Source organism: Odocoileus virginianus, chromosome 5 (genome assembly GCF_023699985.2).
Source record: "Odocoileus virginianus isolate 20LAN1187 ecotype Illinois chromosome 5, Ovbor_1.2, whole genome shotgun sequence".
NCBI lineage: Eukaryota > Metazoa > Chordata > Mammalia > Artiodactyla > Cervidae > Odocoileus > Odocoileus virginianus.
The window spans coordinates 92,022,350-92,036,717 of NC_069678.1; the positions used below are offsets into that span (position 1 = coordinate 92,022,350).

The 14,368-nt window shown below is 50.3% G+C and overlaps 1 protein-coding gene across 5 annotated transcripts in view; it reads left to right on the top strand.

Annotated features, from left to right (window-relative positions):
* Window positions 1-14,368, top strand: part of CSMD2 (CUB and Sushi multiple domains 2) — a 697,019-nt gene that overhangs the window by 367,809 nt on the left and 314,842 nt on the right. For 4 of the 5 annotated variants that reach the window (XM_070468425.1, XM_070468426.1, XM_070468423.1 and 1 more), the window contains 3 exons: window positions 6,470-6,547; window positions 11,693-11,780; window positions 12,766-12,890. In XM_070468425.1, coding sequence (XP_070324526.1) covers window positions 6,470-6,547; window positions 11,693-11,780; window positions 12,766-12,890 — 291 coding nt within the window. The remainder of the gene's footprint in view (window positions 1-6,469; window positions 6,548-11,692; window positions 11,781-12,765; window positions 12,891-14,368) is intronic. The other variant, XM_070468427.1, reaches the window with a different exon arrangement.

The window sequence follows — 14,368 nt, forward strand, 5'->3', positions numbered from 1 at the left end:
GGAAAAACCATAGCTTTGACTGGACGGATCTTTCTTTGTTGGCAAAGTAATATCTCTGCTTTTTAATATGCTGTCTAGGTTGGTCATAGCTTTTCTTCCAAGAAGCAAGCGGCTTTTAATTTCATGGCTGCAATCACCATCTGCAGTGATTTTGGAGACCAAGAAAATAAAGTCTGTCACTGTTTCCATTGTTTTCTCATCTATTTTCCATGAAGTGATGGGACCAGATGCTATGATCTTCATTACTTAAAAATGGAAATCTGGTACTCCTCTGCTGGTCTGGTGCTAAGAACCTACACTCTCAATGCAGAGGGCCTGGGTTCGATCCCTTGTCAGGGAACTAGATCCCATATGCAACAACTAAGAGTTCACTTGCATCTTCATCAAATTTTGTATCTTTGGCATTAATCTTGGTGAGATGAAGAGCCAGTGTGCCAGACCCTGGCCTGGTCTAGCCAAGGACAGTGAGCAGTGAAAGCATTTCTGCAGAGTGATGATGGCCAGCCCAGCCTGGAGCTTGGGCTGTTATAACCCCAAGGTCAACTTTCATCCTATTTCAAATGAGTGTACTGAGGGGGTTTTTAGTAATTATAACCAAAGACTCACTGGGCATTGGCAGTTTCCAAAGTGAACATGATGGACTGGACATTAGAAACCACCAGTATCCCGGAATCCCCATTTCCTAACTTTTGATGTATTAGTCAAGTAGGGAGATAGGTAATCTTAATTCTTGTGCCTTCAATTCCTAATTCAGCATTCAGTGTTTTCCTGTCCTCTGTTGTAAGCACACCCTTTGAACCTCTGTGGTTACATCAGAAATTCTGTTGCTGGTCTCTGTCTTCATTTGTAGAAATTGTGGCAAATGGAGCAGTCTCTCCAGGGTTTATCACAGGTTTGGGCTGCTTCTTTAGCTCAACAGTTACAGTGTCCACACGCAGCATCACACCTTTCCTGATTTCCACCGGATTAGCACCTTTGCTAATCTCTAAGCCTTCCACGGCAATCAAGCATGCCAGTGCACTGTCATTGGTGGTGCCATCCCAGCTTATTCATTTGTGTGTTGGCAGCATCATGATCAAGTCTGATGTGATAGTTTTATATTTATCCTTTAAATCTGTTGACCTGGCAACAGATACCTTATCTTTTGTTACTTTTAGGTGTCCCCAGCCCTGTTCTATAATCATTCTCTTCCTACTGTTCTTCATAGTAAGGATTTCCCCATCTGCCAGAAGGTCTACACCTTGAAGCATTAGGCCTTAGGCATCTTCACCAAATTTTGTATCTTTGGCATGAGTCTCAGTGAAATCAAGAGCCAGTGTGCCAGATCCTGGCTTTGTCTGGTAAAGGACAGTGAGTCCTGAAAACATTTCTGCAGGGTGCTGGTGGCCAGGCAGCGAGGCAGGCCCTCAGTGAGAAGGGAGAGGCAGACCACAGGATGCACACCCAAGTTTCCAAAGTGGTGATCAAATTTCCATTTCTTAAAAAAATTATAGCCTGTCGGCAGGCCACATTTTTTTATATGTTTGTTTATTTATTTATTTGGCTATGCTGGGTCTTAGTTGCAGCACACAGGAGCTTTAGCTGAAGCATGGGAACTCTTAGTTGTTTGGGATCTAGTTCCCTGACTAGGGATCGAACCCAGGTCCTCTGTATTGAGAGAACAGTCTTAGCCACTGAACCACCAGGAGAGTCTCAGATTTCCATCTTTAAGTAACCTTTTTTAAAATGGGCTAGAGACAGTGACTCAGTGAACAAAAACCAAGCAGAAAAGGCTGTGTTTAGGGCTGGAGTGGCTTAGAAGATAGAAAGAAGGAAACACATTGGAGATACTTTCTGAGTTGAATGGGCTGGATTTAATATGGATGAAGGGATGGTGCAGCTAGCAGGACAGCCAGGTGCTGGGGAAAGGCGAGTGGTCAGGTGAGTGCAGGGGCTCCCTGTTGTCTGAATGCGCTGGAGTGAGAGGCCATATGTTCCATGTACTTCTGGGTTCCTAGAGCTGTGGCAGCAGATTAGGCCACCCTCCGCTGTCTCCTTCCCCAGCAAGCCCTTGTCTCCCACTAGTTCAGCCCAATAACTGATGCTGAGACTCGAGAGGCATTTGTGTTGCCAGATTCTTCTAGCTAAATGTGTACCGTGTGTCCCGCTAACCTTTACAACAGCAGGAAAAATGTCTAGTAATTAAGCAGAATATAAAGGATGAAAGGAGCCGCCCGGCAGCCTCCTGCATTATCATTCAGGGCAGATGAATGTACCTGCTAAGATTTCCATCAACCAGTTAAAGCCAGCACTTTTCTCTGGGGAGTCCTGACTCCGTTCACATAGAGTGCACACACAGGTATAAGTGTGAATGATATTTGTATGTGAATGTCTGTAGCCATGCATACACGGGCACAGAGGTGTTCTCCTGGGTACGCTGGTTGTAGACACATACACACGGATGTGTGGCGTGCATATGTGCACTGGGGCTGTGTGTTCAAGTGTCCCTGGGACCAAGGAGCCGGCCCCAGGTTCTGCTTTGTCTCCATTTCACCCATGATGATAGTAGAATCTCCTTGATAGACCAGTGCTTCAACGTAATGTCATAGGTGCTATGCTAGTGGGCGCTATAAAGAATGAATGTTCGAACAAGACCAAATGCACCCCAGAAATTCTCCAGGTCCTTGCTGTTTTGCCTTTGGGTTTTGATTCAGTCTGTGGAGACCTAGAGAGAAGAGCACCCTTGTTCTCTGATCCTTCACACTAGGCCTTCCCTAGTCTGTCCAGCTAGTTCATTCAGTCAGCCACCACGCACTTGGTCAGGCTGAGACAGATTAACTGTCCATAATTCAGGGTGTACCTGCTTCCCTTGGCTTGTCCCAAAACTGTGCCTCCACCATATGGAGGTGGTTTCTGGAGGCTAAGATCCCTGGTGACGTGGATCTTGTCGGGTGGTATCCCCCAGCCAGGTCACTTTCCTGACCCATTCTACAGTTCTGGCGATGGCTTGGGCCATCTGTCAGCGCCACCTCCCCAGGTCTGGGCCAGGGCTAGCTGGGCCTGGACATACGTTTTTTGAGAGGTTGTATTGTTGGTGCGAGGAACCTCTTGCCTACAGAGCTGCCGCCCCTTCATTTCCTAAGCTTACGTGGGAGGCCCATCGACTGCGTGGGTGACCCAGCCTCTCAGACCTGGCTCAGATGGGCAGGGGGTCCCAAAGTTTACATAAGGAGCTCCCTCCAGCTTTTCAGGTTCCTTCTTCACAGGTTCTTGCCATCATTTTAACAAACCCCATCCTGTGGCGAGTAGCAAGACAGATGAGAGGAAGAGTGGAATAAGTTCCTGATGCAACGTGTGATGGAGTCACCCAGTGACTACAAGCACTGATGTATCAAGTTAGACAGTCTTTCTTGGAGAGGACCAGTAGAGAGGATGGACATGGGTTGCCCTCTGGGGCCTGGAGGTGGGGAATGGGCAGGAGCCTCTTTCTCAATGCAACCTGGAGAAGAGAGGAAGAGGGCTCCCCCTTCAACACCCCGCATGTCCACCTGCATCTCAAGGTCCCCCTTCAGCAGCTACAAGGAAAACTCAAGCAGCGTTTGCCCTGGGAAAGGCATCCTCGGGGCACTGGCTCCCTTCTCCTCCCTCTCCCCCAGTGGACACTAGAACCTGAAATTAGGAGCCTAGGAAGACTGACTTGCCTCCTCCTCCTTCCCCAGATGCCCTGAGCCATCTCTGCAGACCTGCCCCCAGACGGGCTGCCCTTTATCATAGAGACCCCTCTCCCCACCCCTGCCCAGTGCTAGGACCACTTCTCTTCTCCTGTGTGTATGCATGCTAAGTCACTTCAGTCATATCCGACTCTTTGTGACCCCATGGACTGAAGCCCGCCAGGCTCCTCTGTCCATGGGATTCTCCAGGCAAGAGAACTGGAGTGGGTTGCCACGCCCTCCTCCAGGGGATCTTCCCCACCCAGGGATCCAACCTGCGCCTCCTACTTTGCTGCATTGGCAGCCGGGTTCTTTACCACTAGCGCCACCTGGGGAGCCCCTCCTATTTTCTTAGGGATGTTGAATCAGAGGACATTTTTCCCCTGCTGCACTGTTATTAGCTAGGCTTGAATAATGCATGTTTCCCTACTAATACGCTCTGTTTGATAATGGACCCACGTTAGTGTTCATTGGAAATTTTCCTGCTGGATACACATGGAGAGTAATGCACATTTATAAAAAGAATTTGAATGCATGTTGAGAAGCGGTGACTCTGTGGTAGTAACTGAATTTTATCAGGCATTCAGCTTAGACAGCAGCTAGCCAGGATACCAACCTTTGGGGAGCTTTTTAATATATGCAGATCAGGGATGAGCAGGGGGGTGGGGGCTGCTGGGAGATGGCCCCCCTTGCACACCTGATCACTATGGGCTTTAGTTCCAGTATTGCCATGTTATCTCAGGCACAGAGTGAACCCCTGAGTCTCCAAGGGCTGAGCTGGGGAGGGGGCAGATGCTGAAGAAGGTTGACCATGCCCTTGGCATAACTTTGGGGACAGGTCATGTGAAAAGATGCTGCGGTCCCACCAAGAGCAAAGCTGCCTCCTGGCTATGTGACCCACTGTAAGTCATTTAAACCACTGGGAACCCCAATTTTATTATTGATCCAGTATATATAATAACTACCAGTCAGGGTTGTTGAACATGTAAGGACCAAATGAAATGATTGTTGAGGGCCCAGTATGGACAAGGCGCTGTTCTAGGCACTGAGGACACAGCAATGAACAAAACAGATAGAAATCTCTGCCTTCATGGAGCTTACATTGCAACATAGAGTGTTGCAATATCATTAAGAAAATGATATATGTGATAGAAAGTTAGGGATAAACTCCCTATCTTTAGGGAAGGGGATAGGGAGAAATGGGTTTGGAGGTATAGTTTTAAGTGAGTGGTCAAGAAGGCCTCCAGGAGAAAGTAGTATTTGCTTCAGAGGCTTCAAGGAAAAAAGGGAGCAAGTCATGAAGATATCTGGGGAAGAGCCTTCCGGGGAACTGGCAGGCTGGAGCAAGCAGCTGTTATATTATTGGAACATCAGAGGGGCGCTTGCAGCCGGAGAAGAGTGATGGAGGTGGAAGATGGGGTCAGAGAGGTCTCAGAGAGGGCCGATTAGTCCAGACAGGCCCTTTAAAAGACTTTGGCTTTTGCTGTAGAAGAGTTGGGTTGTCCCTAAAGAGTTTTGAGCAGAGATGTAATTTGGTCTGACTTCTGTTTTAACAAGATCCCTCTGGATCTCATGTTGAGAATAGATTAGATGGGGGCAAGCGTGGAAGATAGAAGACCATAGCAACGAGAGGAAAAGTCTGGGAGATCTGAACCAGGGAGACAGATGTGCAGACTACATTGGGGATATATTTGGAAGTTTGCTGATAGCTTGTGTATGGGTGCAAGAGAAAGAGAGAGGTCAGTGATGCTGATTTAAGTTCTAAGGCCCTGAGTCCAGGGCCTGGTACGTAGGAAGTGACAGTTGCAGTTACTGCTGGTACCAGTTAGAGCAGAGCCTAGCCATCTGGTGGGGGTTGTCTGGAATTCAAGAGAAAAACCAAGTCATACAATTAGAGACAGGATGAAGCCCTGGGCAACCAGCAGAATGCCTTGGGTGCACAGGGGTACTGAGACCCAAAGGAGATTGATGGATTCAGAGGAATGACCTTTGAAATTGCAGAGTTCTGGCTCTGGGGCTATTTGTGTGTTATTTGGCCAAGTCCTGATGAGCTATGGACTGGACTCAGTATTTGATCAAAACCAATTCAATCCATCAAGCCACCACCTGTGCCAGTAACCATCCCCAGGAACCTCCCAGACTCAGCTGCCTCTGCCCACAAGGTTGGCTGGTATGGGCTGGGCTTGGCCAGGCAGATTGGCTCTGCTCCTCATGTTCTCATCCTCCTGGGGCCAGCCATGTCTCCTCCCAGTGATTGCTGAGATTCAAGTGAGCATGCCTAATCTGTCAGGCACCCTACAAATCTTTGGACATGTCAAGGCCTCCATATGACCAAACCCAAAGTCACAGGGTGATGAAATAAACTCCACCTCTTTAGTAGGACGGACTACAGTCACATTGCAATGGGTGTGGATACAGCGAGGATGACAACTTGGGGACCTAATCCAATGTCTGGTTCAGAAATTGGTCAGACTGGATCAGGTGAGCAGAGCTACAGAGGGCAGGCTGCAGGGCTTCCAATGTCAATGTTCACTACCAGTTTGCAAGCAGATCACCCTGGCTGCCTCCCCCAGAGTGCCAGCCTCTACAGTACCTCTTCCTCCATGTTTGAGACCCCGCTGCACTTGAACCCTACCCTTGGCATATCTCTGCACAGAGGGGCTTCTGACTGTGACCCACCATGGAATGTCCCAAGCTAAGAGGGATCATTCTAGAGGGACCTATCCCCAGTCCCAGATGAAAACTTAACCAGATTTTTCTTTCGTTCACCTCTTTTCTAGTCAAGAAGCAAATTGAGTTGAAGTCTCGAGGCGTGAAGCTGATGCCCAGCAAAGACAACAGCCAGAAGACATCTGTGTGTAAGTGTCCGCCTTGCTGAGCCTCTTGCTTGAGGTCAGACCCGCCGGCGCTGTGGCCGCTGGGAAGCCAGATGATGCCGCAACCGGGGTCCCTTCAGCCCGGCTTCCCGCTGCCCGGGTCTGCGCATGCGCACACTGACCTCATGGCCAGTGAGCAGCCCCGGGGCCTGCCCTTTGTCTTCTCGAGTTCCTCCTCCCATCCCCTCCTGCCTCTTCTTTCTCCCTCACTTCCCATTCTAACTACAGTCCAGGGAGTCATTACTGCTACATTTCTTTCTTTATTTTTCCTTTTGAATCACTTCCACCTGCTAAAACAATCCTTTTTCTGGCTCCTTGTCTAGGAGTCAGTGAACACCAGCTGGGATACTGGAGGCTTCAGGGCCCTGATTCCAGCTCCCAAGGCAAGATTGGGAAGGGGAGAGAGGGGAATTTCTAGAGCCTTCCACCATGGTCTATGGACTTGGCTGAGCAAAGAGTGGACTAGAGGGTGGCGTCTTGAGCAGACGGGGTGGTGCTGGGGTCTCTCTGCTTAGACACTGGGTGGATTCTATCCTTGAGCACATGTTCCTGCCGTTGGTGTTTGAAAGATCAAAATGGTGATGTCTAATGCTGGGGAATGGTCTGGAATGTCGTCGCCCCAGAAGAGCATGATCAGAGCCTGTGCTAAGGGGGCTTTTGATCTAGAGCATAGGAAGGTTTTCTGGAAAATTCTGGGCCACTCCAGGAGGCTGGACTTGAAAGCAGAGCAGATTTTTCCAAGAAACCTGGAAATAGAGATGAGGAGCCTTCCTTGGCCCCTCAGAACCTGGCCTTCTGGTCTACCTCCTCCCTCCCTTTGCCTGTTCGTCTCATGCCTTTCTTTCTGTCCCCCACTTTCCACCTCCACTGTCCTCCTTCCTTCCACCTTCCTCTCTTTCTTCTCTCTTCACCCGATCTGCTTCCCCCTCTCTTTCTCTCTATTTCTGCTCCCTGCTGAACCCCTCCATTTCTCTTTCACCTCCACATGCTCACTTTTCCCGTGATGCCAGAAGTGCTTGCTGGAAAGAGGTGGAGAATGGCCATGGGTGGTTCTAGAGCTCCATGCTTTGATGGCAGGGAGCGGGGGCGAGGCAGTTTGGTCCCAGTGTCCTGACAAAACCAAGCCTTCCTGTGACTTTTCTCTAGTCTTTCAAGTCCTCCAATTGGAGATGGGCACCACTCCTCACCCCGGGATATGATTGTGCCTGGTCACCCTGCCACAGGGGGACTGGGTGGCAGAGGGCAGCCAGGAGGCCCTGCTTCTGTGCTTGACTAGGGGGCTGAGGGAAGAGGCCGAGGGTCAGGTCAAGGGTTGGCAGAGAAGACTCGAGACATGGGCTAGGCCTGCATAAGCTCTTTCTTTCTGCAGCCGCAGAGGACCAGAGGAACCAAGGCAGGCCTTGAGTCCACAGGCAAACTTTAAGGAAATTGCTCTGATTTGGGGAGCCAGTTTTTATCCCAGTTGTATCCTTGGGTAACCATGTTACCCCAGGTACTAAACTAGCGCCTTGGTTTCCACATCTGTAAACTGGGGCTGCAAAACTTTACTCTCCTTTCCCCCTAAGGATGCTGTGAGATCTGAGATGGGCCTTCCTGACCCAGGACTTCAGGAGATCTATGAACTCGCAAGGAAATCACATATGATGTTGTGGGTGCATTTTGGGATGGCAGGGAAGGGTCTGTGGTTTTCCTTAGTTCTCAGAGGTGCCCAAAACTCCCTCCTAAAGATGAAGAAATCCTATTTTAATAAAATAATGCAAAAGCTCTTTTAAAAAAATACGATTCTCAACGACAAGGTACTGCTTTCCTTTGAGATTCTCTCAGAGACGGATGGGTGTGTGCCTTGAGCTGCCATGGATGCAGGTCTCCGAGTGTGTGCAGGGCTCTGGCCCTTTGTGTTCTGCCCAGATTCCCTGTGGACAGATGTTCTGAACTTCAGGGGAGGAGTGGGCCATACCTACATCTCCAAGATCCTACTTGCTGCCTTCATCAGAGAGTCTGTGGGCACGCCGAACCCCCAGCCGTTGGTTCTCACCACCCACGCACCTGTGCCTTCCTTCCCTTTTGGTGGAAGGCATCGTCCTTCTGAGTGTGTTGTGGCTTCTTCTCCATCATAGAGACTGGGGCGCAGATCACCTTCCCATCTTTTCTCTCTGTAGCCAACAGCAAAGGCATGCTACAAGCACTAGGGGCTGGCTTTCAGTAGGCAGGGGAGGCTGGAACTCAGGAGAGAGGGGGAAAGCTTTTCGCCTCTGTAATTTGGACAGTAAACTGGTGGCTGGGATTTGGGTTTGCTTGTTGCTGGGGAGCCTTGAAGTCTCATGTAGGGATGCTGTAGACCTGCTCAGTCCTCCAAGAAAGGAGCACTGGTTGAGGGGACGGTGCAGCGGGAAAGGAGGGGGCCTGATCACAGCTGGGCTCACAACTTCCTGCATGGCACCTGAGCCTTATTTCGGGCTAGCTGATTAAAGGGGTTGCATTAGGGTTTGCTTCACATGTTAGGGGTTGTGGTGTGGTGGGTGGGCTTCACCATGACCTCGGCTCTACCGTCCGGCCACATCCTCATCTGTCAGCCTCAGCTCTGCTCGCTGAGTGGTGTCAGTACTGAACAAGAGGGCAAGAGGAGGCAAGAACCTGTAGCGCATTTGGAATGTGCTGGAAGGTGGCGGGTGGTTCCTAGGCAGCAGGGACTTGGGGATGAGAGTGACTGGTGTGCAGGGTGGAGGAGGCAGGGCCTAAAGAATGTGGGCACTTGACTCAGAAGCCCTCCCGAGGGGTGGATCGGTGGTGAGGCCAGCTTGCCAGCAGATGAACTGGCAAGTACAGCTCCGTGGCTTCCCTGTCTCTCCTGGCCCCTGGGGATCCAAGAGCCTTTCTCTTGCCTTTCCCCTAATTGTAAAAGGAGACTCTAGGAAACAATGGCTTGCTCTGCTTTTGGAGATGACACTTCCATGTATTAGTCCAGTCTGAAGGGTCCTGGTCTGAGGGGATGGTGATGCGGCTCAGCTGAGGATGTAAAAGCTTTGGAGGTGGAGGTTTGGTGGGGAAGGAGGTGGGAGCCGGGGACAAGGGGCCAGTGGGAGTGACCGGCTTTAAGCTGGCAGTGTGGGATGTTGGAGAAAAGGAGGCTGCCCAGGAGGCCTTGTGCTCATCGCCCCACAACCAGGAGGGTATCCCGTCTCTGGCTTGAGCATGCAGTCTGTCCAGTCGCCAAGTTTACCTTGGCCGGCCACACCCTGGGCTACTTGGAGATTTGAACAGGTTTCTAACTGTAAAAATGAGCTTCAAAATCAGGCCTGAAATGAAATTAAATGAGTCAAAAGTGGAACTCCCCCCTGCCCCACTTCCATCACTAATGTGCGTCCTCACAGGTCCCCGGGCCAGGAAGGCCCCTGCCCCCTCTCCCCATGCCCTACTCTGCCATGAGCCCTGATGACTGTTTCTTTGCCACATGCATTCCCATCACTTCATGTCTGTCCCCACTCTCAGGTTCTTGCTGTCCTTTACCTGAACAAACACAAAACTTCCTAATTAATTTTTCAGTAACTGCCCTCCTCCTGAGCAACCCAGTTCTTACAATACCCTTCTCCACTCAGGTCTCTTCCCATCTTCTTTAGGATCAGACTTGAGTTCCTTCAAAGTCTGACCTCTGTAACCTCACTTTCACTCTTCCAGGCCATTCACTACCCTCCCTCCTTTTCTGGCACACAGAACAACTTGCAGTTCTGTTTCTATGTCTCCTCCTTGCTCCCCAGGCCCATCTGTTTGCCTGAAATGCCATTTCTTTGTTAGCATGTGTCTAAATTCTACTATCTCAGAAAATCCATGTTAAATGCCACCTCCTCCAGGCAGCCTTCCCTGCTTCTCAGGAATATGAGATAGGTCCTCTCTCTGAACCTCCTTGTAGCTGCGTCTTTCATCACCCTCCCCTTTGTGGTTCCGTAGTTTCTTTCCATAGTTCATCTCTTCACTGGGTTTGGAACTCCTTGAAGACAGTGAAGTGATCATATCTGATATCTGACATTGACATCTCCCACCATATCCAAGTAGGGTCTTGTATACAGTAGGAGCTCACTGAATGCATGTTGTGTACCATGTGCAGGAGTGAGTGGGTGAGTGATGGAGCACATTGCTCATATGATGGGATATTGAGTGGGTGGGAGGATAATGGACCAACTCAGAGAACATTGCTCCAGACTCCCCATCACCCTAGAGGTGGTTGTATTGATCGTGGGGTCTGTGAGGGCTTGATTGGAACTCCAGTTCCTGGTCATTGTCAAGGCCAGGACTCCAGAAGTGCAAGGGAGCTCTTGTCTTGCAGCGTCTCAAGAACAGTGAACTGCAGGGGCCTGAGAGTTTCCACCTTCTCCACTGGAGACAGGAGAAAACTGATTTTTGTGTGCATCCGCCGCCTTTACCAAGCTTCTCCTTTAGCCGAGAGGATGCGCATGTGGCTTTTTAATAACAGGACTCTGGTGTTGGCAACCGTGAGGGCACCACAGCGCCTGCCAGAACCACCGCAGGTGCCACCTCAGTGCTCTGGGTCAAGAATGCTCTGGTTACCACTTACTCTGTGTTGAGAACTGTCTGGTGGGAAGAGGTTTCTCAGCAGGTTTCTCTCCCGTGTTTTGGCTCAAGTCTCTGCTTTGAACTTCAGTCTGCAACTTTCTCTTACATTCTTTACCGTTTCTGACCACGCATCCACCTTTTATTTAACTTTCTTTGAGTCATTTCTCCATTGGGTGCGAGGTTGGGGGACTCATCTCATCTAGAGTTGCCATCAGCAGATTGGAAGGATGGGGGAGGTCACCGGGGGCTGTGGACTCTCCACCTCTGGTTGCCGGTCTGGGGCAAGGGGATGGGGTGGTTGTTGGGTCGGGGTGCCTCTGAGCCCACACGCTCTTGATGAATTTCACTTGGACTTGGCTCCCAGAGGAATTTGTCAAAACCAGCTCCCCATCTGCACACTCAGGAAACCCGAGCCCCGTAGACCCCAGCAGCCCCACAGGCCCGAGCAGAGCCGGGCCTCCTGCTGTCTCGGCGTCCACCTCCCAGCCTGAGGCCCGGCCCCAGCGGGTGCCTTCCTGTGACTACCCGTCTCTGTATGTGCTGTTTTTTGCCTTGTAGTAACTCAGGTTGGTGTGTCCCAAGGGCATAATATGTGTCCAGACCCTGGCGTACCTGAAAGGGGCAAAAGACTAGGCTCGGATTTCAGGTAAGACCTGTTTGGAAATGTTCTGATTGTAGGAAGCAGGGCGGATGGCCTGGCTCGGGGGTCAGACAGGAGCTGGCCTTCCTGGAGGTGGACTAGCGAGGACCATGTGCATATAGGCTCACTTCCTGGAGAAGAGCTTTGACCTTTAACATTCTCTCTTGTCCAATCTTGGGAATAGTGCCCACACCTTTAGGGAGAGGGGAGGGCTGTAGACTGCCAGTGTCACCCAGCAGACATATAACCAGGGTACGAAGGGCCACCATCATCAATAATGATGTGCCAGCAGGCAGCTCACACTGCCAATCATCTCAGAGACTCCAGGGCACTGAGATGGTACCTTTTGTAAAGTAAGTAACTAACAAAGCATCTTCTCATAATCGTCCAGTTTCATGAAAATTTCTGGGTGTCATCCACCCACTCCTAGCTGTCCTAATTGATGCTTATCTCAGGGGACTGCTGTTTTGCTCACAAAGTCACCTTTTAACGCAGTCCTAAAAGCTGCTGCAGCTGCGTCGCTTCAGTCGTGTCCGACTCTGTGCGACCCCATAGATGGCAGCCCACCAGCCTCCCCCGTCCCTGGGATTCTCCAGGCAAGAACACTGGAGTGGGTTGCCATTTCCTTTCCAGTACATGAAAGTGAAAAGTGAAAGTGAAGTCGCTCAGTCGTGTCTGACTCTTAGCGACCCCATGGACTGCAGCCTACCAGGCTCCTCGGTCCATGGGATTTTCCAGGCAAGAGTACTGGACTGGGGTGCCATTGTTTTCTCTGATCCTAAAAGCAAATGGTACCAAAAAAAAAAGAGAGAGAGAGAGATGAAGAGCAGATATCCCTTCCAATGAAGGTTTTAAGTGATAAACGGTGAAGCAGAGATTAAGGGCCAAGAGAGAAATAAAGTTTGGCGTGGTGCTCTTTACGGAACTAGGAAGGATTCGGGAGGGCTGGGAGGCCCAGGGCTGGGGCTCACGAACATGCCTTGTCTCCCAGGTTAGGATCCAGTGTCCAGTTCACCTGCAACGAGGGCTATGACCTGCAAGGGTCCAAGCGGATCACCTGTATGAAAGTCAGTGACATGTTTGCCGCCTGGAGCGACCACAGGCCGGTCTGCCGAGGTAAGCACGTCCCTGGAAAGGGAAGCTGGCCAACAGACTGGGCAGGGCCTGGGGGATGGAGCCCAGCTTCTGATACTAGGGTCCTGGCTCTCATCTGGACTGGCTCACCTCCCTCTTGCTGCTCTCCAGGCCCCAGGTTCTGCACCCATTGACCAATGAAATCAACACATTTATTTAGCACCTCCTTTGTACCCTATAGGCCTATAGAGGAGCAGGAGATACAGAGGTGGGGGAGAGAGGCGTGGTCCCTGCCTTGCCTGGACCTGACAGTCTAGTTGGCAGTCATACATGAGCAGGCTCCTGGCCCACTGCACCAAGACGTTACAGCTACACCTAGATGCGAAGGGAAGTCAGTGTGTATCGTGTCACCTGGAATCCCTCCATTAGAGCACGTAGCCATCCTCAACCTCTCTTTCAATGCCTTTGTTTCTTCTCACATACTCAGCAATAAACAGACCTTTCACCTCTGAGAGAATCCTCCAAGCTCTGCAGGGGTAACACGCACCAGGGCCTCACACTACTCTCTGTGGGATTCTTCCAGCTCCACACCTGAACATCTTGTTCTCAAGGGTCTTGCCATCCCAGGAATTGCAAGCACCAAATCTGGGCTAGCTGAGTCCCCCTCCCAAACGTGATCTTAAAATAGCAGACCTGAGTGTATTTCTTCTTTGGGGCAGGACAGCAGCTGCTTCTAAGGTAGAGAAGCCCCTGGCCTCCTTGCCCAGGGCTCCACTAGACAGCTTTTCTTGTCCCACACTGCATGCATCTCTCTTCTTCCATTGTTTGTACACAGGACCAGGACTCAAGGGTTCTGGGTGCAAGCGTAAGGAATCACTCTAGAGTTTGAACATGGACAACAGTTGCTCCTTTGCATACCCCCTTGGAAGAGAAAGTGTGCTGCCTGCTCAAACTACATTCCTAATCTTTCCAGTTTAAGGAGATCCTTTGCCTCTCTCCAGGCACATGCATGAAAATGAAATTCATGCAGAGTAAGATGGGGTCTGGGATGAGAACTTAGATCACTGCTACCCTGAGCAATGGGCAAGTTGGAGCTGAGACCCACTCTTCTTTCACTATGCTGATAAGAGCTCTGGAATCGGGTCATGAAAATCTCTCAAATAAGCCTTAGATGCATTCATGGTCACTCAACTTTGGGGTGCCTGCGGTCCACCATTCTTACTGTGCCTCGCACCCTGACTGATTGTAGTTACTTCGGAAATTCCACTCCGCTGATTTTTTTCTAAAAACTCAAACAAAAGAAGAATCTTTGGGTACTGCTCTTAACTTTGCCATCAGCTGGCCACAGGCAATTCAGCAAAGCCCTTGTTTTTCCTGGGCTTTTTTTTTTTTTTTTAAACTTGTAAAGGTAGACCATGGCTCCTACCTGACCCATCTTGTTCTAAGGTGAAAATCAAATGGAGTTGTGGATATGGAAACATTTTATGAATTGGGAAGTGGTGGACAGGAAAACAAACATC